Source organism: Phoca vitulina, unplaced genomic scaffold (genome assembly GCF_004348235.1).
Source record: "Phoca vitulina isolate PV1807 unplaced genomic scaffold, GSC_HSeal_1.0 scaffold1, whole genome shotgun sequence".
Lineage (NCBI taxonomy): Eukaryota > Metazoa > Chordata > Mammalia > Carnivora > Phocidae > Phoca > Phoca vitulina.
In genome coordinates, this window is record NW_022589704.1 from 19,329,567 (window position 1) to 19,353,503 (window position 23,937).

Consider the following 23,937-nt stretch of genomic DNA (forward strand, 5'->3'; position numbering starts at 1 on the left):
ATTGTTCAAGTCTCATTTGACCTCTGCAGCATTTAATCCCAGGACTTCATTCTCTTCTTATTTCTCCTGAAACTTAGTCTCATTTTGTGGCTTTAGTACTCCATTCATTCCTCAAATCTGGATGTTCCTTAGGGCTCTGCATTGGTCCTCTTCTCTCCCTGCCCTCCCCAGGCCAGCCCACCTGCTCCCTTGGCTTCAGCCACCACCCAATAAGTGCCGGGGTCTCCCACACCTTCAGCGCCTGATCTCCCTCCTAAACTTCTCTTTGCAGCTCAGACTCGTCATGCAGCCATCTCTTGACGTTTCCCCTGAAGTCCCACAGGTGCTGCAAGCTCAGCAGGTAGAAAACCTGTCTCTTGGATTTCCTGCCCCACCCTCCTAGCTGGGCATCTGGCCAACCGGAAACGGCCCGCCCCTTGCACACCCCTCAAATGAGGCCATCTCTTTAGCATCTCTCTTGATTATCTCCTCTTCACCATCTTCACTGACAGCGTTAGGCAACACTTTATTCTCTCTCACCTAAACTACTGCAATATGCACGCAAGAGCTGTGGATTCTGGAGCTGGACTGCAGACTTGGGCAAGTTATTCAGTCTCACGGGGCCTCAGTTTCATCATCTGTAAAATGGGGCTAATGAAGCACCTGCTGCATAGTGTTGTCATGCAGATTAAATGTGTCTATATTTAAAGATTTTTTTATTTGAGAGAGAGAGAGAGAGAGCACGTGCACGAGCGGTGGGTGAGGGGCAGAGGGAGAGTCTAAATCATCTCTGCCTCAAGTCTTTCCCCCCTCAAACCATCCTCCACTCTGCTCCCAGAACAATCTTCCCAAAGTGTGAATTTGATCGTGCTCTTTTCCTTTTAAAACCCTCTGAGGACCCGCATTGTCCTCAGGTAGGTCAATCGCCTGACCTCGGCACCTGGTGCCTCTGCATCCCCTTGTGTACCTACCCAGACTCGTTCCAGGCCACACCCCCGGGACCCCTCAACTACAACCACAGGGAACTCTGCGCAGCTTCCGAAGAGCCATTTGGTACCCTCTCCCCACCCCCACCCCCCACCCCCGCTCCGGCATGCACTTCCCTTCCCCTTGGAACGCTCTTCCCTACACTCTTGGTCTGGCCAACTTTCCTTTCTCCTTTAAGATTCAGCCCGGTCATGACCTCCATGGACGCAGCCCTCTCTGGGCTGTCCACACCGCCCCGGGGCTTATCTCTATCACGGCTTCAGTTATGGGATTTGTAGTCATCATGTCACTCCCTCCTCCCCACTGTGAGGTTCTTAAAAATAGGGATTTTATATCTTATATATATAATATATAAAAACAGTATATAAATATATGATATATAATGTAGAAAAATATATAAGTAATATGCATAAATATGATAAATCTATGATAAAAATCTCTGTATCCCCAAACCAATCACAGTGTTTTTGGCATATCCTGGGTGCTTCATATCATTTTGTTGAGCACCGAATGAGTTGACAAAGTGGGAGAACTGCTGTACATGGGAGGATCCGAGTGACATCTTATTTAAAGAAATAATTACGTCGCCCAAATTTCTCAGGGCATCCCCAGCCTGTGAGCACAAGTGAGGTCACGTCAATGGCAGTGACCAAAATTGCACTAGCTTAGACTCTCTGTGCTCATGCAGGGCTTCATCCCCCCACAAGGTTCCCCCAGGAATTTGAGGGAGTCTGTTGGGAGTGTCCCCCAGGGGCTCTTCTGGGTGTTGCTGTGCTAGACTCGCCTCTGAGTCACTGCTGAAGGACCGGCGCCCTTGCAGCCTATGGTGACCGTGGAACCTTCTGCCAGAGGATCGCCAGTCTTCTAATGTCTTTGTGGAGCTTTTGCGCTCTTCATTGGACTTGGTGGGGACTCTCTGGGGGGCAGTGTTGAGCTAGAGGCTGGTGGTCAGCATTGTCCTTCCATCCCTCCCAGACAGGGAGAAGGTCAAGTTCTCCCATTCCTGGCCCCTGATTTCCTTTGGATGAGTTCCGGTCCAGGAGCAGAACTCTGCCTCCTCTTTGAACATAGGCTTCTGCTAGGTCTCTTCGCTCCCTCACTTCTTCAGGCAGGTGTGAACTCGACACTGGAGTTCCACTAGAACGTGATGTCTTCCACTAGAATAAGAACCTTGCCCTAATAAAAGTTTCTGAGCAAACTGGACCCTCGAGAAGGGACTGCTGCCCCTTAGGGTAGGGGTGATTCTATTGCCCTGATTGCTCCAGAGCCCCCGCCCTGCCCCCCCTCCACTCCCTCCATTCCCTGCCCCTCACCTTGTTGTAGCCTTTGCTAAGGAGAAGTTCTCACCAGCTCTCCAGGGCAGGAACTGCTATTGCAAAACTCTTGCTCCATGCCATGGTAATGGGATGCAACTCTGGGTGGCCCTGACCCCAAGAGGCGGTGCACAGGCGCTGGCCTGAGCCACAGGGTTGCCCAACCACTGCAGAGGCCCCGGCAGTCCGTGCGAGGCAGAGGGGATGGGGATAAAAGCACGCATGCTTGTTTGGGGCCACAAAGTCTGCCCTGGAGCTCAGATACGGCAGCTAATCCCCTTGATATCGAGTGGGGCCCACGCTTCTTCTGAAATGGTATTCCCAGAAGCACCACAATTGGGTGCCCAGTGAATGACACAGAATTTACATAAGACTTCTCAGGCAGTCAGGGGATATGATCTTGTACCATGGAGCTACACAAGTCCTCATCAACCCTCTTTATTAAAATGTAGCTGAGTGAGCACTGCATGGAGAGTCACCTGGTCTCAGCCCCTCCCTCCAGGCACTCACAACGTGGGACCACCAGGTCACCATAGCGGTTGGAAGGAGAGGAGAGAGAGAGGCCCAAGCCCCATGTCTGTGCTCTGGGGAGCATCTGGGACTCCCATACACTGCTGGTGGGAGGGAACAATGCACGACTTCTTTGGGAAACAACTCAGCAGTTTCTTAAAAGTTAAACATATACCTATCCTAGGACCTGGCCATTTCGTTCCTAGGTATTTCCCCAAGTGAAATAAGAGCAAATGTCTGTACAAAGATTTGTACACAGCTGACCGTATGTGTAACAGCCTCGAATTGGAAACAATCCAAATGTCTGGCAACAGCTGAATGTGTAAACAAAATTGTGGTCTCTCCATGCAGTAGAGTTCTTCCAGTTAGCAGTAAACAGGGACTATTGATATGTGCACCAACATGGATGAATCCCAAAATAAGTACGCTGAGTGAAAGAAGGCAGACAATACAGAGTGCATACCAGATGATTCCGTTTATATAAAATTCTGGAAAGCTCGGGTCTAGTGGTAGAGAGCAGATAAGTGGTTGTCTTGGGAGGGGGAGGGCGAGGGAGAGATTACAAAGGGCATGAAGAAAAACTCTGGGGATGATGGATGTGTTCATTATTGTGAACATGGTGATGGTTTCATGGGTGTATATTAAAGTCAAAACTCATCCAGTTGTACAATTTATGTGAAGTGTGTTAAATGTCAAGACCTCAAGAAAGCTGTTAAAAATAAAACACAGCAAAAGCAGACCTTCACAGCCGACTCCAGACAGGATGCTCCCCGAGTGTGGTGAAGGGTGGGCTGGGTGAGGTGGGGGTGTGGAGAAATGTCAGGGCCCCTGCGTCTTCTTCTCGGTCCAGGATGTGCTGAGCGTGGAGGGCCTTTAGGGACGATGGTGCCTGGCGCCCTCACGGACAGAAGAAGCCCAGACAGACAGCTGTGAGCTTTCTCAAGCCGCCCCGCTCATGGGTGGGGGCTGCAGGGCTCCAGCCGGCTCCTCCCGCTCTCCACGCTGCAGGATGTGCACACAAGTGCTGTCCGCCTTAGATCATCAACTTCTAGAAGGCAGGACTGGTCAGACCAGAGAGGTGGGAAGGGCGAGGGGAGGGAGCTGATTGAGGGGGGAGGGTGGGTGGCCCATCCGGGTGATCCTGTCAGTCGAATTGAGCTTCGCCCTTCTGGGAGCAGGGTTGGCAGTGGCCCTCTCTCTTCTTGTAATCCACAGAGCAGGCATGGCAAACCTGGCCTCCGCAGAGCCTGGGAGCAGAGGTGGGAAGAGTGGGGGCTCATGGGTGTGTATGGGGGAGGGGAGCACGGGGCTTGAGCATGCGCTGTCCCTTCTGTTCCTTATCTCCCAGCAGAGAGGCCCTGGGCCTGTCCAAGGAGGCCTCCCCTTTCCTAAAGGTTGTCTCAATGCCCCACCCCCTCCAGAGTCCTTTAAGTCCAAATGACAGGTTCTCCTGCTGGCCCCCTTCCCTCTCCCCCACAGCTTGTCCTGCCACCCCGTTCCCTGAGGAAGGTGAGGGGAGCAGCTCCTCCCAGACCAGAAGCCTGTCCATCAGACTCTTCTCAGAAGGATTGCACAGTCCCGTCTTCCAGACACTGTTGCTTGTCTGACCCCTTTCCACTGTTCTGGTTCATGTCTATGCTAAGTGTTGTGTAAAGTGAGTGGCCGGCTTTAAGTGGCTTTCATAAACCCCCGGTTGCTGTGTCCCTCCCGTCCCAGCGGGGGCAGAGCGCGGTGGGCTGGTGGAAACAGTGCTTGTCCCAGACCAAGACTTCTGTGCCCTCCCCATTACCTGCACGGGTACCGCCGAGACAGCCGGCCAAAGGTCTTGCCGCAGTCCACACAGCATCCGGGGGCCGTAGAAGACAGATGCTGGGCTTTCTGCCACAGGTCGTCCTTCTCTCTGATGCGCGGACGGGGGTGGGGAGACACACACAGAGACGGGAAGATGGAGAGACCAAGACGGGGAGAAAGAGAAACATGGAGACCAAGAAGAGAGAGAGAGAGGGTGTGGGTCACCCAGAGACACACACAAAGAAACAAAAAAAGAGAGAGAGAGAGAGAGAGAGACAGCAAGGCAGAAAGACCGAGACATAGAAAACAAGAGGGAGACAGAGAAGGACAGAGAGAGACAGTCAGAGAGAAAGGAAGTCAGGGAGTTGGAGAGGGAGACAAAGAGAGACACACAGAGAGGTAGATGGGGAGATAAATGTAGAGAGAGAGACCAAGAGAACAAGATGTGGAGACAGTAAGGGACACAGAGAGAGGGAGAGACAAATATAGAGAAAGATGGAGAGACAGAAAGAGACATAGTGATAGAGACAGACAGAAATGAAGAGACCATGAAGGAGACCCCCCCTGCCCCCCGCCCCCCCCCACACACATAAGAGGTGAGGGAGTCTGTAGTCTTTGGGAAGATGGATGGCAACATCCGGGTTCCCCTTGCCCAATATAACCTTCATATCCCACCTCCTCTAAAGAGTGCTCCCTGATTGTAGACGTCCCCAGCAGTTTCTTATAATGCCCTTAGCTTTTATTTGGCACTTGATAGAAATCCCCTTCTAGTTAAGCAGGCTACACTCCTGCAAAACTATCCTTATTGTTTTTTTTTTTTTTTTTAAAGGATGTTTAGGGAGCACCTGAGTGGGTCAGTTGGTTAAGCTCTGACTCTTGATTTCGGCTCAGGTCATGATCTCAGGGTTTGTGAGATTGAGCCCCGCATCGATCTCTGAGCCGGATATGGAGCCTGCTTAAGATTCTCTCTCTCTTTCCCTCTGCCCCTCCCCCTCTGTCTCCCGCTTTAAAAAAACTTTTTTTTTTTTTTATCAAAATGATACATATACACGACTTAAAAATCCAACAGTACAGAAGTACTTATAGCAAAAGGAAATAGACACCCTCCCCACTCCTTCCAATTTCAGTGGCAAACCACTTCTTACACTTTGAGCTTTTTCTCCTTGATATTACTTCCACACTTAAGTAATATGCTCATATCCTCTCTTCTTGATACATCAAGAGGGAACATCTTCTACAGAGCTCTTTACTTTGATGTCAGGGGAGTTAGCTTATTTAGTACCATCCTCACTAACTCTACCTCCTTCCTCCCCAGAATATCCCTATTTTTGGTTCCTCTATTACTATTATAGTTTTACAGAATATACTCACACATTTATTTCTCACTCATCCTATGAAGCACAGATAGCATCCCGACTGCCATTCTGTCTTATGATGATGGCAGCATCCCTTCCTCTTCAGAGAGCCTCCTTTGCTCACCTCCTACTTACCTTTTCCTGTAACATCCAATATGGTGACCACTAGTCCCATGTGGCTACTTTAATTTATATTTAATTTGACTAAAATGAACTAAAATTAGAACTTCAGTTCTTCAGTCACACAAGACACATTTGAAATACTCAGTCGCTAAATGTGACCAGTAGCTACCATATTGGACAGGGCAAATAGAGAACATTTTCTTCCTCATAGAAAGTTCTATTGGATTCTATTCTATACTTAATATTGTTTAGGTGATAATATTGACAGTTGTTCTATCATTGCAGTTGTTTTCTGTGCTTGGTCTTTAGGTTGATTCCAACATTAAAAAATCAATAAATAGTATTTATATTATTAGACGATATATAAACATATTTCTTCAAGGAGAGCTAAGATGTGTTCTACACATTTCCTTTCTTGGAAGTTTTCTGTTTTTCCAGGACTTTCCAATTTTTTTGCTCCGTGCATGACTTGCCTTTAACATAGCCTAAGTATTCTCTCTCCCCAACAAATCCTTCATCATATAGGTATTTTATTGATTCTCTTCCTCCCCAGAGACTTTCCTCCTGGGTCCTCTATATTTCTGCTACAGCCTGGACTTACTGCTCCCTGGGCTTGCTGTCTGTCCTCTTGTCATCTTGGGAATTCCCTTTTCTTCTCTCCTGGACTACCGTGACTGTTTCCTGAATTCTACATCTTCTCCTTTCTTGGCTTACTTCCTTGTTTTTCTGAAGTACATCCTTAATTAACTTCCCAAGAAAGGCTTTGTGGGAGGTGCATTTTCTATTACCTGTCTTCCTGAAAAACGTCTTTCCTGCGTCACCTTCCCTACTTGCTTCATAGTTTGGCTGGACCTAGAATTCTAGGGCAAAAGCTATCTTTCCTCAGAACTTGAAAGTATGGCTGCATTGATTATTCTTTTTTTTTTTTTTTTTTTTTAAGTAGACGTCACAACCCAGTGTGGAGCCTAATGCAGGGCTTGAACTCAGGACCCCGAGATCAAGACCTGAGCCAAGATGAAGAGTTGGATGCTTAATTGACTGAGCCACCCAGGCGCCATTGATCCTTAACATGTTTTTCTGTGTCCTACTTCTTTTATAAGTGACGTGTCTTGAGTATATTGTTCTCATCTTTATTTTACCGAGATTTCACAACGATGTATCTCGATGTGCATTTCCCTTCCTTTTGCTTGTTGTGCTGGTCACTCTGTGACATCTTTACATCTGAAGACCTGTGACCCTCAGAGCTGGGAAAGTCTCTCATCTTTTTATCTGATAATCTCCTTGATTTTATTCTCCCCTTCTTGGGAATTCTTGTCAGTTGGAGAAGATAGTGAAACTCCTGGATTGATTCTTTATGTTTGCAATTGTTTCTCTCATGCATTCCATCTCTTTATGCATTTTACTCTATGTTCTGAGAGACTGCCTCCTCTTCCTTTTCCAATCTTTATGAATTTAAAAAAAAATTTGAGAGATATTTTTAATTTCCAAGAACATTTCTCATCTTTTGATGGTCCCTTACCACAGCATCTTGTTTCATGGGAGACAGATCTTTTTGTTTGTCTGCTTATCTTTGTCTCTCCCTTTTATGTTCTAGATTCTTCTCAAACATCTGGAGATCTCTGGTTACTATTTCATGTTTAAGCTGCTGGAGTTTCAAGTACTGGACAGGGACGGTTGGTTGGCTTGTGGCTTCCCTTTAGGATGGACTGGGCAGGGAGCTACCTGCCCCATGGACTGTCAAATGTCAGAACACACTGCTCTTTCATTTGGGGGCATCTAACTTTTTTTTAGAGAAGGACATTTTAATTCTTTGCCTGGGAGATCGATCTCTGGGTTTGATATTCTGCAGTCGGGGAGGCAGGCAGAAAGCAGGGGGTATACACTGCTCTTTCTGATGACTTTATCCGTTAATTTTCCTGATATCTGTCCCTCATCTCATTCCTGCCATCTGAGTTCCTGGTGTCTCTGGGCCCTGAAGTTCTAACCTGGGCTAAATCCAGTATCTACTTTTTCATCCATTTTCCGGTTTCTGGAAAGTAGCTGAAATCTCTTCTCTGTGGTTGGCTCCTCCACCTCTCTCTATTACAAGTTTTCTTTCTTTCTTTCTTTCTGATCATTCTAGTGAGATCTCAGGGTGGAAAACAGGTGATGTGTCAGTCTACCATCCTGATGCAGAAGTCAGCCTCTATGGCCCCCCACCCCCCTTTTTGCTTAGGGCCAGATTTTCCATGATGCTTCTGCAAAGAACATTATATTATGTAGTTTGGGATCTTGTGATGAGTTTCTTTAACATGAGGAAAAGCATTTTTCCGTCCTGATGCACTGGTGTATTTCCTTGGAATGCCTAGTGACATTTAGGCAACTTTCTGTGTTTCCATTTTTGATTCTGCTGCCAAGATGCTCAGAGTTAAATTTCGACCCTAACCCTAATCCTAATACCTTGGGAGTATATATTTTTCCTCTTCCATTTTGCCTGTTTTTATTTAACAATCATATATATATATATCATATATAACAGTCATATATATATGTATATATGTCTTTCATTGTTGACTACCGCAAATTCTTTTGTGAGATATACAGCTAATATTTTATATCCTCTTTTCTCCCAGTTGACAGCTCCTTGGAGGAGATCATTCCTTAAATTCTTGGTTTGTTCTTTCCAGGTTGACTTCTGCCTTCTCTCATCTTTAGTATCACTTGGATTTTGTGCCAGAGGATTTAGTCCGAGATGATCCCTCAGTGACCTTCTAATTCTAATGGAACCTGAGTCCAGTGGTGTCCTGCTTCCTGAACTGGGTCAAACTATAACATTAGCTCCCCACTAGGGCAGAAACCAGGCTTTACACAGCTCCTCCATCCCTCAGTGGCTTAGTGGTTTGGAATCGATCCTGGTGAGCTTAGCCTCTGGAACCTAGGACAGCTGCCCCAGGGCGGCCCATAGGCCCAGTGGTCTGTGGAAGTCTAGCAGGTAGTCAGGTACAGGACATATGATTAGCTCTTGGTTAACCTCCCCCTTCTCTCAATTCCTTCTCCATCCATGGGTTCCTTTCCTTTCCCCTAACCTTAGTAGGTGTGTATGTATGTGGGGGTGCATTGGAGTGGTGGCGTGCCTTGGAGCCAGAAGACTCTCTGCAATTTATATGCTGTGTGTCCTTGGTGGCCAAGTCAGCCTCTCTGATCCTTAGTTTCCTCATCTATAAGATGAGGAGAACAGCGGGGGTGGCCACAAGAAGGAGATGAGTTAGCATACATAAAAGGTTCAGAACCCTGCTTGATAGTCTTTAGTGGGGTAGAATTTTCATTCCCCAGTCTCTACATCCCACGCCATCCCCCCTTCCGCACTCCTGCCCCCCCCGCGTCCGCCCTTACTGAATCAGCTCCAGCACCCTCATCTTCATGGCCCGGACCAGGTCCCGCTGCCCTCCAAGCTCCTCCTCATACATGGTGTCCCTCCTCTCAGCCTCCTGCAGCTTCTGCTCCAGCTCCGTCTGCAGCCGGGCCCTCTCTTCCTGACACCTGGGCACGGAAGGAGGACTCAGTGCTGGTGTTCGTGCCCGCCAGGGGGCTCCTGGGGGAAGCCGGCCGTGCCTCCTACAGCTGACGTGCGCACACACACCGTACACACCACACACGCACACACACACCAACCGCACATGTGCTCACACATATACACACACTACACATAGACTGCCGCCCCTCACAGCCCCCCATGCCACACGTACCACACATACACACACACAACACGCACCACACGCACTCCCAACGCAAACATCACGCCACACAATACATACCACGGAAGTCACAATACACCACACACTCTACACACATCACACACACCGTATAGCACACGTACCACCCACTACATACTGATATCATACCACATACACTTGCAACACACCATATATACACACAACACACTCACTGCACAACACACACGTACCACATCCCACACACACGCCGCACACTCACTGCACAACACACACGTACCACATCCCACACACACACTGCACACTCACTGCACAACACACACGTACCACATCCCACACACACGCCGCACACTCACAATACAACCCACACACACCATGTGCCGCACACACACACCATACACACCACACACACACACTCACATACACGCACGTTCTTCACACATTCTCCACACCCCGACTCCCTCCCACGCCACACACGCTCACGCACACACACAGCACACCGCACCACACACACCGAGCGGAGCACCGTGTACAGCGTGACATCTGGAGGCTGACTCCTTACCAGCCGTTCGGAGGGATGAAAACAGGGTGTAGCCAACATTGCCATTTGCATTTCTTTTCTTTTCTTTTTTTAACATTTCCATTTTAAAATGTGATTTTCTTGAAAGGCATACTCACAATCATGGCAGCTGTCTGGAGGGAAGGGGGGGTGTCTGGGGACCAGGCTGGATGGGCTGTGCCCAGCTGAGAACAATTACTGGTTTGGGAGGGGGGGTAGGTGGGGTGGGGTTTGGGGTGATTTTTAGGTTTTAAAATATTTTGAAAAATTACGGCACATTGTCTTTTCAATTAAAAAAGCAATATTAAACATACGGCTTTCTTAAATTTTTCTTTCAGTTTGGGCTTGGCATTGCCTCAGCTCTGTTCTGGCCTCTTCTTTTTGTCTTTGGTGGCGTCCCAGCAGGTTCTAAGAAATCTGCTGGACTGGAAATAAGAGGGTCCCAGCCCCTCCCTCCATTGCTCAGATGGGAGGGTGTTGCAAAGGCGGGTGCACATCCTGTGACCTCAGATTGTGTGTGTGTGTGTGTGTGTGTGGCCACACCCCTAGGCTTCAGTGTGTTTGAGGCTTGCAAGAGGCTTCACTTGGAACTGAATTGTGAATTTTTACAACGCCGCCGCGTAGCAGGCCTCCGAGAAGAAAGCTGGGTGGGCTGTAAAATCAAACTGACAACAGATACCCATGGAAATTCCAAAAGACCAGTCAGTCCCTGCAACCCTAAGGAAGGGTGTTCTTGTGCTCAGGGCCATGTTCTGACTTTTAATGAACATTCCGGTCTCCAGTATCCTTCCTTCTTAGTATTGCTGTTTCATTTTCCCGAGTTAGTTTACTTGCGCACTGATCCCAGGGCCTTTGGTGCGGCTGGTGCTCGTCCGGATGTGAGCACCATGGTTACAGTGTATCTTTGAGGTGGGGAGGGAACATTTATTAAGCACCTACTGTGTGCCAGGGGCTGTTGGAGGGGGCAGGAATACAGCAGTGCCTATGCCTCCTGGTGGAGCTTAGAGTGTGTCTGGGGCAGTGTTCAAAACAAGTGATGGCCCAATAACATGGTGAAGCCAAGTGTATGACTGGGATGAAGAAGAGGCGGGGACGGACTTGAGAGGGTGCTCGGCAAAGGCTCCTGAGATGAGGTGACCTTTAAGCAGATCTAAGAGATGAGAAGTCAGCCATGTAGAGCCACGGAAAGGCACATGCGAAGGTCTGCAAGTTGGCAAGAACTTGGTTTGTTTGAGGAACTGAAAGAAGGCAAGGGAGGCTGGAATATCACGAAGGGCAGGAGGTGGGGGTGGGCAAGAGAGGAGGTGGGAAGGAGCAGGGCCTGATCTCGGCCTCGCTGGCCCCGGGAAGGGTGGACTTTAATCTCGGTGCAATGGAGACACCTAAGTATTTCAAGCAGGGGCTGACAGACACCTCTGGTGCAGGAGGGGACCTGGACGGAATTCAAGTCTATTGAACACCTACTACATGCCAGACCCTGAGCTCAGGGCTTTATAGCCTGGCTCCGTTTTAATTTTCAGAAATGTATGGATAGGTAATATGATCATCATTTTACAGGAAAGAAAATAGAGCTTCAGAGAGGAAATCACACTTGCCGAGGGTCACACAGCTTGATAAGTGAAGGGAGCAGAAATCAGGATGCAGGCCTCTCAGGCCATCAACTCTTTCTGTCTCCCCACACTTCGGTGGTTTATGGCACCAGTGCTGAGTGGGCAACCGGTGGGAGAAAGGGATAGATCCTTATGAGCCCCTGGTGTGCCTCAAAGGAGCTCAGGGGGGAGCTGGGGAGGGGGGAATGTGTGTTGTTTGCCTAATTCCCCATCTGAGGATCTCTTCCACTCATACCTGACCTAATCACCTTTGCTTTGAGGTCTTACCCAGGGCAGAGGAAACCCACCTGCCTGGAAGGATGGTCTCACAGAGCATTGGAGCTGGAAGGAGGAACTTTAGAGATCCAACCATCTCCTTTTGCAAATCAGACACCAGAGGCCAGAGAGGGAAGGTCAGTTTCTCAAGGTGCCATGGCCAGAGAGCTGGGAAGTGGGTGTCGGATGTCCCACAGCTCAGTTCCAAGTGTATTTTCTTAGCCCCTGGTTGGTCTGCTGGGGTCTGATGCTTGGCTGGTCTGGTGTCTCCCCTGTGTGTCCAGCCTGGGGCTCTGCACCCAAGGGCTGCACCCCTGTCCATCTTCACTCTATTCTCCACACCACAGAGCAATCCTGAAGCCCTTGGGACCCCCCACTTCCTGCTCAAGACTCTGCTCCAACCCCACAGGGATTTTGCATTTGCAGGTCCCCCTGCCTGGAGCACTCCTCCCACCATATCTGCATGGTCCAGTTGTTCCAGTGATCGGGGCTTCTGCTCAACTGTCACCTCCTCAGCGAGGAAGCCCGTGACTCTAAGTCTAGGTGACTCTCTTGTCTCTATCCCCTTTCCTGGACTGATGTTTTCCCACAGCACCCATGACTAGCTGACGTCCCATTTCTTTTTGTTGATCTGTCGTCTGTCTCCGCAGGTCCCGGAGAACAGACACTGCCTGTTCTGTTCATGGCTGTCACGCCGCTCATGGCCACAGTAGAGGCACCATACTATTGTTGGCTGACTCAGTGGGCCCCATGGCACTTCTCTCTGGCGGTGGTGAGACAGCCAATCCCAGCTTGATGGGATTGGCCCCTGGAGTGAGACGTTCCTCCTGAGTTCCCTGGATCCCAGGAGGCACGGGAGCGCATCGTCCTCCCAGCCGCAGAAGCTTCTGTTCCCACTACCCGCGTTCTGACAGCTCTCCAGCAGATCAGCCTGTGCCTCTCCTCTGAGCTCCACACCCTCCTGTCTGCCCAGCGGCTCCACTTGCCCGTCCAATGGGTGTCTCAAACTTAACACGCTCTCACCCCAACTCCTGAAATTTCCCCACAAGCCTGCCCTGCCACTGCAGACTGTCAGCTGGGACTCCAGCCTTCCAGCGGGTCAGGCGGAAAAACGAGAGTCATTCTTGACATCTGTTTCTCTCTCGCACCAGGAAGCCCGGCCTCACAGTGGACCCAGAATCCTGCAGCTTCTTTGCACCTCCATTGCCAGAGAGCATTTGGGGGCTCCCCCCGCGCTCCCCTTCCTCGTCAGCGTCCCCGCTTCCTTACAGACTAGCTCCAGAGAGCAGCGGCCTCGAGCCCTCGAAAGCACAGATCAGTCTGGAATAGGCACGTCTACGGGGACAGATGAGCGCTTGCCTAGGGCTGGGAGGTTGGGAGAAAATGGGCAGTGACTGCTAATGGTACAGGGTCTCCTCTTTGGGGTGATGAAAATGTCTGATCGAGGCACAATTTTATGAATACACAAAACCCCACTGTATTGTTAAAAAAAAAAAGCGAACATATTAACATTAAAGCAAACGGTTGCATCTTGTCCCTCCTCTGCTCAGGACTGTCAGTGGTTCCTATCTCACTCTGAGTCAAAGCCAAGGTCCTTTTGATGGCCTGCAAGGGTCTCCTGTTACCCGACTGACCTGCCCCTACCTCCTCTCCCTCCTCACTCCACTGGGCCTCAGGGATGTTCCTGGGACCTGCCACGCCCATTCCCACCTCCGGGCCCTGGCCCTTGCTGTTCCTCTGCCTGGATCATTCTTCGACCACATACCCAAATGGCTTACTCCTCACTTCCTTCAGGTCTTCACTCAAGCGTCACTTTTTCAGGGAGGCCCTCCCTGGCCGTGCCGCCATATTTAACCTCAGCCCTTGACACCCCCATCCCCTTTCCCTGCTCAACTTTTTTCTTCTTAGGACTTGTCACATCTGACAGTATGCAATTAACTCGCTTGTCGTGTTTACCGATCGCCTCCCCCACTAGAAGGGAAGCCCCACAGGGACAGGGGTTTGGTCCGTGTTGTCAGGAGGATTTGCAGCACACACCACAGGGCCGGCACAGAGAAGGTGAGCTGAGAGTCTGTGGGATGCTGGATGGATGACAGGCCGCAGGGTGGTGGTCTGTGACTCAGGGGCTCCCCCAGCCGAGGGAGCTCCCCCAGACCTGGTGGTCTCCTTGGAGCCTCCCAGCTGCTCCCTCCAGGCCATCTTGATTCCCAGAGAAGGCCCCTGGGTGGGCAGGGCCCCTGCGTTCACCTAGGGCCGGGATCACAGGAATCTTTCCTGACCAAACTGCCTGGGGATTTTTCCTGAGCGTCCGGTGGGAGGAGCCCGGGGGGACCTTTTTGGGTTGGTTTCTGGGCCCACAGCCTCTCTCAGCCTTTTAAGCAGAGAGTCTGTCAACTGCCCAGTGATTCATCTGAAGCACAGCTCCACAGGCTCCGATGCGGTCGGGTGGGGGTGTCCCAGGGCGGGCGTCAGCCACGTGCGAGGGACAGAGCCGGGAGGGCAGATGAGGCACACAGCGACCACGGGAGACAGACCCGGAGGGACTGAGTCAGACAAAGCAAGACCTTTGCATGGCAGAGATATTTTAAAAATTCTGAAAGAGAAACTCAGACCCTGAGAGAGCGTGCTCCGGGCTCTTGAGGTTAGTGTGATGCCGGGAAGTCGAAGAAGCTGGGTGGTGAGGGGGGCTGAGCGGGAGAAACGGGGGGACTGAAATAATACAGGCACTCAAAATCTTGCCTGGGGGCCCTTGTGGAAGCCCACCGGTTCTGGAGTCAGCCACTGCGGTGCAGACCTCAGCTCTCTGCTAACTAGTGACATTAGGTGAATTGTGTGGCACCTTGGAGACTCAGTTTCCCTATCTATAAAATGGGCATTCTTAGAGAACCTACCTCATAGTTTGGTTAGGAGAAAATGCCTAGAACAGTAAATGCTCCGTACGTGATAGTTATGATGACAATTGTGATTTGAGAGGGTGAACGAGCAGCTGTAACAGGTAGCAGGAAAATGAGAGACAAATGAACGGGGGAAAGATGGAGAGTGAAGGGCAGGAGTGTGGAGGGGCAGGGAGGGAGACTGGCTTGAAAAGAGAGGGGAGCAGCCGCAGAGGGGCAGAGGTGAGTGTGGGAGGGGAGGGAGGGTCAGGAGGCATCCACCTCTCCTGGAGGCTCTCAGGGAGGCCTGGGGGGGCGGCTGGCAGGGGTGGGGATCAGTGGGAGCTGCTTGAGGAGCCCCAGGAGTAATGCCCTGCATGCCGCAGCATCCCCAAGTTGTGTCCAGCATGGGAGGCACTCAGAAGATGCTTACTGGCGTGACCACCAAGGGGCGAGCAGGAGCCTCCGGTCCTGCGGGCCTCCCTGCCAGGCCTGTTTGTGCTGGGGGGTTGCCAAGGTTACCTGCTGAGCTGCTCCTGCAGTGTCTTCAGCTCCCCTTCCTGCTCCTTCAGCAGCTGCTCCTGGTACTGGGCCTGCTCCTTGGTCTTCCGGAGCTCGTGTCTCAGGCTCTTGGGGGTGGGAGGTAAAGGAAGGGAAAGGGAAGCTGAGGGAGGAGGGTAGAGATCCCAGCTCCAGGTCTGACCTGACAAACATCCCCGTGAGACCCCAGGCCAGGTGAGACAGCCCTTGGGTGGAGGCCAGGACTGGGGACAGCACTGGGAGCTGAGAGGCCAGGCTCTGCCCCTGGGTGAGCCTGGGGCCACCATTTCTTCCTTTGCTGAAGGATGAAAGTTACACAGCTCAAGGGGCATGAAGACTGCGGCTAGAGAGGAGGCTGAAGGAAAGCTTGAAATCAATCTTGTGATCTCCAGGAGAAGCATCTACAACAAGGGCAGCTACGTGGCTGCCCCGAAGAGCTGTTGGGGAGGGGTCGCAGACTCAAGTGCCCTCAGGGGCCAGGCAGGTAGGACTGATGAATGAAGTGGGCCTGGCGTGAGGCTACGGTAAGAAGACCCCCTCGAAGAATAATCATCCTTTGCAGACCAATCAGAATTGATCTGTGGGGGGCGCCTGGGGGGCACCTGGGTGGCTCAGTGGGTTAAGTGTCTGCCTTCGGCTCAGGTCATGAGCCCAGAGTCCTGGGATCGAGTCCTGCATTGGGTTCCTTGCTCTGCGGGGAGCCTGCTTCTCCCTCTCCTCCCCACTTGTGCTCTCTCTCTCAAATAAATAAATAAAATCTAAAAAGAAAATTAAAAAAAAAAAAGAATTGATCTGTGGGCTGCAATGTCCCCCCCCCACCACCACCACCGAAGACTCTCACCTGTGGGCCAGGTTAGAGAGGGGAGAAGAGGCAGGTACAGTGCTCAGCTGCTCTCACCTTGACCACATCCTGCAAGGCCACCTCTGCCGGCTCCTTCCTCCTGGTCACCCTGGTCACTCCTCTTTCCTCTTGTGGTCTCTCTGGGGTGGAGTCTTCCTTTGTTCCTAGGTCCCGTAGGACCCGGCGCTCTCCCCGAATGCTAGGCACCTCCCACTCCTGTGGGCTCCCTGACATCGTGTCCTCTATTGTCCCTGTGGGGCTGGGGGCCGGCAGCCTGTGGACATGACCCCACTGTGCTCCCCCTTTGTGAGTCTCCTCTGCACCCGGCAGAACCCCTCTGCCCTCAGCCTCTGTCCCTATCACCTCCTTCGGAGCTCCGTCGGCCCACTCCCCCTGTCTCCGGCTGCTGGCTGTTGAGTTCTCCAGGCAGATCCCAGTTCTTGGGGCTCCCTTCTCCTGGGCTTGCTGAACCTCCTCCCTCTCTGGTTCCCACATGCTCTGGGGGGGCCTGAGCCTCCTGGGATCTTCTCTCTTCTTTTCCACGAAGGGACGAGGATGCCTGTGTTGCTGGGACCTGGGGAGTCCAGCTAACCCGTCTTCCCTGGGCGCATCTTGCAGATAGCCGGCTTGGCTAGTGTGCGGCTCCTCTGGCTGGAATTCTGAGGGGTCTCCATGTGGGGCTGAGATCTGCAGAGAAGCCCCCGAAGCCACTCTCAGCACCAATTCGCCGACCAGGTGTGTAGAAGAGGCCACAGACCTAAACCAAGGAACTGGCTAACTCTAAGGGCATGTTGATTCAGGAGATCTGGGACAGGACCCAGGAACCGGAATCCTACCATCACCCCAGGTGGATCCGGGGCCCAAGCTTCGGTCTGGTCAGGGAGCTGAGGGGCCTCTCAGTGTTCTTTCCTCTCCTCCCTCCCTCCTTCACCTGCGCCTTCCATCTGGCTTCCGCTAAGTTCTTCCCACTCTCTCCTCTCCTCCATCCTGCCCCCAAACTTCTCTGTGTTTCAGTTTTCTGGTCTGTGAATTGGGAATAATAACGCCTGCCTCATAGGGTTGTGGTGAAAGCTTAAACAGACCCCCAGCAGCGAAGAGTCACCTCTCTCAAGCAGCCTTCTCTGTGCTCCCAGGTTCTGTGCATGTCTGCATCACTGCACTTAACAGGTTGTATTGCGATGGGTTCCCCCTTCTGGTCGGAGGCTGAATCCTCATGGTATCTGGACCTGGTGCCCGGAAGCTGAGGGGGTGCAAAGCAAGACTGGGGAACAGCAATAGTCACAAGCTGCCCCTTCCTGAGCACGTGGCTGGGGGCCTTGCTCTGTTCTACACGCGGTCTGTCTCAACGCATCCTCACAATCTCCTTCGAGGCAAGACAAGTACCTTGCCAAGGACCTTGGTGATTAGGGGCAGAGCTGGGATTTGAACCCAGAAACCTGGCTCTTCAGTTGCTCCCTGAACTGCACTGAGACATTTGCACATTGTCCAACGGAGGCTGTTTCCCTGGTGTGCATCCTACGTGCTTCTGGGTACCCACCCCACCGCCTCCCCGCCCCCTGGGCCCCTGGCTCCTGTGGATGGTGCCAACGGTCCCCTTCTCTCCCTGATAGCTGTCTGTCTGTCTGCTTGGTTACTGCTCATCCTGGGGGGCCCAAGAGAGATGGAGAGGAGGCAACTTGGAGTGAAGTTGGGCAAAGGCACCTGCTTTGGGGAATCTTTGGTCTTTCTGGGTCTTCTTCCCTGGGTCCGACTGGCACTGGAGTAATGGGACCTGCAGTGAAAGGGCAAGGGGGGCCGGGGGCCTCTCTCCGGCAGGGGTCCAACCACCCATTGACTGCACTATCCCTCCCACCTTCCCATCCTCACAGATCCACCCCCCCCATCCATGCACACACCCCACCCACCACTCATTCCGACATCCACCATGGGGTTCATCCTTCTGACCCTCCAGCCCAAGCATCCAGCAACTCCTTATGAGTGAGTACTGTATGCAGCCTCATGCAACATGATGGGATTACACCGGGAAAACAGAAGGCTGAGGGGGGTGGGGGATCAGGGGCTCAGACAGCAAGAAGGGGAGGTGAATCGACGGGGCGCAGGCTGAGTTTGGAGCTTGCAGGGGGTGGTGGAGTTAAGGCACTGGAAAGAGGGCTTCCCTCCACGTGGGACCCACTCACTCTGAGAACATGGGCCAGGCTTCATCTAGGTTTGGCCACTGCAGGTCCAGGTCGAAGGCCACCCCATTGAGAGTGTAGAGAGAGTCCAGGAGGTCTTCCTGGAGTTCGGGGCACACCAGAGGGCTCCGGGGGCCATACCACTTCCTGTGGTAACGGTGATCAGCAGCCTTGGCCTTTGACCTTGGTGTTATTGCCCCCCCCCCCCCCCCGAGAATCTGCCTCTTCTGTACACCACATGGCATGGTTCCCACGGTAGGGTTGTGGCCCCTGGGGGGCAGGAGGCTTAAGCATCGTGGTGCTACTGGACTCCTGTGTTCTGACCACCCCCCTTTGCCCTTTCTCCCTTGACTTTTCTTTCATGGCTGTCATTTTAGTTGTTCTTGATATTAACCCATCCCTGGGTGGGGGGAAGAGGCATGTTTCACAAGGGAGGGACACTGGGCTCAGGGGGAGTCAGAAGGAGCACGTGCCGACAGCCCCACCTGGTGAGCTCTGGGTTCAGGAGGCAGAGCTGCAGGGACTCGGCCAGCTGTCCGTGGGCTAGGCAGAAGCGGATGAAGGCGCGGCCTTTTGCCAGAGGAGTCCTCAACTGCAGAGTGCACAGCGGGAGAATGGTGGTGGGGGGCGGGCGGGGGCGGCCGGGTGCTATCAGGACGGAGGGAACTCAGCCAGCACAGGGAGACAAGATGGGAACTTGTAATGTCATGGGAGCAAAGGGGTGGCCGGAGGGATGCTGAGGGCAGGCCTAACGAGACAGGAGGACCAGGGCGGTCTGTGGTCAGCGGAGCAGGATGGGTGGGAAAGGGGCCCCTGGAGACCTCTGCCGTCAAGGGCCTGGTGGCAGGGCCCCCTCGTGCTGAGACCAGCCACCCTGCCCCCTGGCCCTGGATACCTTGTCCTGTGCGTGGACGAAGCGGGCCAGCTCCGTGCTAGCCCGCTGCCGCCACAGGGTGGCGCCAAGGAAGTCCCAGTAATCCTTCTGAGGCCTCAGGAAGCTCTTCTGCTCTTTCTGGTCAAACTGGGAGCGGGATGAGGGACAGGAAAGCATAGAAATGTTTCCCCCCAGCAGCCACCTTGCATTCCAGCACGCTGAGAGAGGAAAGGGCTACTGTAGACAGACCTGGCTCTGCCCTTACTGGCTGTGTGACCATGAGCAAGGTGCTGGACCTCTCTGAGCCTTTGGTATTCTAGTCACGCATTCCAGTAACACCTGTTGAACACTTACTTCCTCCAGGCTTTGTTCTGCGCCCTGGGAATTCAGCAATGAACAAACTGACCACATGGGCTTACACTTGGTAGTGGAGACAGACAATGAACAAACTGAGTAAGTAAAACATATATTATGTCAGTGCTGACTGCTAGGGAGAAAAATAAAGCAGGGAAAGACAACAGAAAGTACGTGGTGTGGGCACACATGTATGTATGTGATGTGTGTCAGTGTGTGGTGTGTATGCCTGCGTGTGTGTGATTTAGGGTGTGTGGGTGTGTGTGTGTTAAAAATTTGGATTTGAGGGGCGCCTGGGTGGCTCAGTCAGTTAAGTATCTGTCTTCCACTCAGGTCATGATCCCGGGGTCTGGGGATCGAGCCCCAAGTTGGGCTCCCTGCTCAGCTCTCCCCTCTCCCTCTGCCACTACTCCCCTGCTTGTGCTCCCCTGCTTGTGCTCTTCTCTCTCAAATAAATAATCTTCAAAAAATTTGGATTAGAGTGGCTAGAGAGAGCCTCACTACTCAAGTCCAGATCTGAAGGAAATGAGAAATTGTGCCATCCAAATTTCTGAGGGAAGAGCAGTCCAGGCAGAGGGAATAGCAAGTGCAAAGGCCCTGAGGTAGGTGCATTCCTGGTGTGCTTTAGGAAGCTCAAAGAGGCCAGTGTGACTGGAGTGCAGCAGATGAAGGCTAGACCGGCAGGAGATTCACATGTGCACCCAACAAACCTCACACATGCACACATGTACACTCCCACCACACATGTGCATCACACACAGAGACCTAGGAAGGCTCTGTGTGTGTATGTGGGGGTGGTAGGGTCATCAAGCACCTCAGGGGGGTTAGAATGAGAATTTAATGAGGTGGGGCATAAGAAGGGCTTAGCCTGGCCCGTGGTAAGTGCTCAACAAAAGGGCCAGCAGCAGGAAGGCTCAGCCCTGGGACATCTTGCCTCTGAAACTTCAGTCCTCAGAGCAGGGTGGCCGTCCCGCCCCACCCCTCCCCACCGGGCCCCACCTCACTTCCTAGGCTGTGGTGTCAATCCCCAAGAGTGAGGTCGGATGTCAGGAAGGGCTTGCTGACCCTGAGGGGGCTGAGGCGGTCGCTCTTCCTCAGTATCTGGGAAAACCCTCCTGGCTCTCTGGGCGTGGGGTGGCGGATGGGTGGGAGGAGGGCAGGGAGGGGGTCACCTGCAGGAGCAGCTCCAGGCAGCCACAGAGTCTGTGTAGCTCAGGACTGGCATCTGTCACCGGCTGCTGCCGGCCCCCGTAGCCCTGGAGGATGGCCGAGACAGCAGCTGGGTGGGGCGAGGATGGTGGACATCAGGCATCAGGTCGTGAGGGCTCTGACGGAGGGGCTCCCAAGGCCTCTCACTTCTCCCCCAACTCGATCCCAGAAAACCCCTTGGGACTCACTCACCTTTCAAGTTCCTGGTGAGGATGACCCCCTCCTCTGCCATGAGTATTTCAAAATGATGTGATTCCTCGTGGCTCTGGAAGGTCAACCCAGGAAGGAGCCCCTTCCTGGATGGCTCCTTATCCGAAGGAAGAATCAGAGCCCAGGGCAGGAATGTGATCTATTTGGAGTCACACAGTGAGTTCACAGGTAGGATAAACACCCCAGCTCTTCCTCGTAGGCCAGCGTGGGAAGGTGAGAGTGTGGCCCCCACTAACAGAGTGGTTCCTGGGTGCTAGGCACTATGCTTATTCAGTCCCCATAATAATCTAGGAGGTCATTAACTCCATTTGATACAAGGCGAAAGGGGGGCTCAGACAGACAGATAAGTCTTTTATCTAATGCCACAAAGCTCTAAGTGGAGAAGCTAGAGTTCGAACTCAGGTCTGTGTGCCCTCACACAGGGCAACCTGACAGGAGCCGCCATGTTAATGCTCCCGCCATTAGGACGCTGGGCTGAGGGAAAGTCACCCCTCTCCCCCACAGGGAGCCTTGCCAGAGCAGTCATCATCCTTGAGGCACACATTCATCCTTTCCTGGCCCCCAGCTGAGTGGAAAATGTGTGTTCTTTGAGGAAAGGGAGGCAGAAGTAAAATGAGGCCCTAGAGCTGGGACCGGGCCAGAATGCTGGGTGTGTGTGGGGAGCAGGGCACCTGGTTTTAATCCTGTGGTTCTCTCCCGGGGAACTGCAGCCTGCAGAGAGGAATACTGTGGCCGCTGGGGGCCGGTGGCTTATCCTGATGTAACCTGGAGTAAAGACCAGGCATGGAAAACCCACATGCCCTGCCTCCCAGGGTGTAGTTGCTGGAATTTCTGGGGTGGGTGGGAGTGAAGAAGCAGGGGACACCGTGGAGGGGGAGGGAGAGAGAAAAGAAGGTAAATGAGGGAGGGTGTGCGGGGATGGTGTTCAGGAGACACTGAGCTGGGACTTAAGAGACCTGGGTCTCCATCCTAGCCCTGCTACTAACTCATTGTGTGACCTTTTGCTTTTTCTGGGCCTCAGTTTCCCCATCTGTAGACCAAGAGGCGGACTGAAGGTCTCTGTATCCCCTTCCGGTCCAGATGCTCTATAAAATCCATGAATACCTAGATGTACCTCCCCAGCTCCCTCTTTTCTGTCCAGGAGCCTCTGCCCCCCGCTCCTGGCATTGCCCCCTTTCTCCAGCCTCCCCCAGACCCCCTCCCTGCTACTCACCTGGGAAGGCCTGGAGAGCCGGGCACTGCAGCCTGAGCCTGTCACTTGTCACTGTGGGTCCTGCGCAGCCTTCCCCAGGGTGCCGCCTGGGAAGTGACTCAGGCCCAGCCCAGCACCCTGGAGGGGGAAACCCTGCTCAGAGCAGGAGGAGCACAGAACTGGGTGGGTGGGGGGAGAAGTGGGAGAGCCAGGGTCCAGGGTGCCAGGGCAGAATGGGCGAGCTGGGGGATGGTACCCTTCGGGCAGAACCGGGCGTAGAGCCACTTGTTGGCCAAACACCAACTCACCCCAGTGATGGCAGCAATTGCCCCTCTCCAAGTTTCCTTCCCCTTCTCAGCGGGGTCACTAGCTCTTGTCTTTCTCCCTCGTCCCCACCAGGTGGCACAGAGAGGCTGTGACTGCTGCTTCTCCAGACTCTGCCTGGCTTCCGTCTCTCGGTGGAAGCGTGGTGCACGTGGGGAGAGGGAGCACAGCCCCCCTCCCCCTGTATCTCCCTCCTCCTCCTGGTCCCCACTGTCATCCTGCCTAACCCGGCACCCCCCGCTAAAAGAATGGAAGTGAAACCACCGTGAACGCTTGGATCCAGGACCGGGCCGGCTGGGTGGCCCCGCGAGGCCGCGGCCCTCCCACTCCGCCTGTGCTCCGCCTGGTCTTTCCACCTCCCGGTCCTCGTTTTTCTAGGCTGGGGTGCCCGACGGCGGGTACTGGGGGCAGAGAACAGAGGAGCAGGCACCCGCGCAGACGACGGTTCCCCAGACCTCAGCAACCGCCTGTAAACATTGGCACACGCGGTGGCCGAGCCCGGCTCTGCCCTCCCGCCGCCACTTCCTGCCCGTCTCTCCCTCTCTGGGACTTGGTCTCCCCGCGCAGAGGCTCCGTCCCCCTCTCGGTCCCCCGGGTCCCCGCGTTCTCGCGTCCGCGGTCTCTCCCTCGCTCTCTCTCTCCTATCTGCCCAGCCGTCGGGCTTTTTCTCGCCCTCCCAGACTCGGCCGGTCGCCGCCCGGGCCCCGCACCCCCGCCGCCGCCCCTCCCCGCGCCCCCGGGACTCTCTCCGCCCCCGGCTGCGCTCCGGCGCCCGCGTCGCCGCCCCTCGCCCGGCCCGCACTCCCGGGCTGGCTGGCGGCGCGGGGCCAGGACGCTCCGGGCGGGGGCGCGCCGGGGGCGTCACCGCCCCCCCCCCCCCCGCGGCGGGGCCCCCCGGGCCGGGCGCTGGGCAGGGGGGGCCCGCCCCCCCCCCCTCCCGCTACCCGCCCCGCGCCCGCGTCCCCGCCCCCGGCCCCGGCCCTCCGGGCGCCCGGCCGGATGGGCTGCACCGTGAGCCTGGTGTGCTGCGAGGCGCTGGAGCCCGGGCCCCCCTGCGGCCCCCAGCCCCCGGGGAGCCCCCCGGCCCCGGCGCGGGCCGAGCGCTGGGAGCCCGGGGCCTCCGCCCGCGCCGAGAGCGGGAGGCTGCGGCTTCA

The 23,937-nt window shown here is 53.7% G+C and overlaps 1 protein-coding gene across 1 annotated transcript; it reads right to left on the minus strand.

Annotated features, from left to right (window-relative positions):
- Positions 1–3,933: 3,933 nt before the first annotated feature.
- Positions 3,934–21,289, minus strand: RUFY4 (RUN and FYVE domain containing 4). Its single transcript, XM_032413427.1, has 11 exons — positions 21,250–21,289; positions 21,021–21,127; positions 19,516–19,641; positions 19,106–19,212; positions 18,624–18,767; positions 18,148–18,217; positions 16,504–17,133; positions 15,588–15,694; positions 9,431–9,577; positions 4,579–4,689; positions 3,934–4,036 (listed from the first exon to the last, which is right to left on the minus strand). The coding sequence occupies exons 1-11, from the start codon at positions 21,287–21,289 to the stop codon at positions 3,934–3,936; spliced, it is 1,692 nt and encodes a 563-aa protein (XP_032269318.1).
- Positions 21,290–23,937: the final 2,648 nt, after the last annotated feature.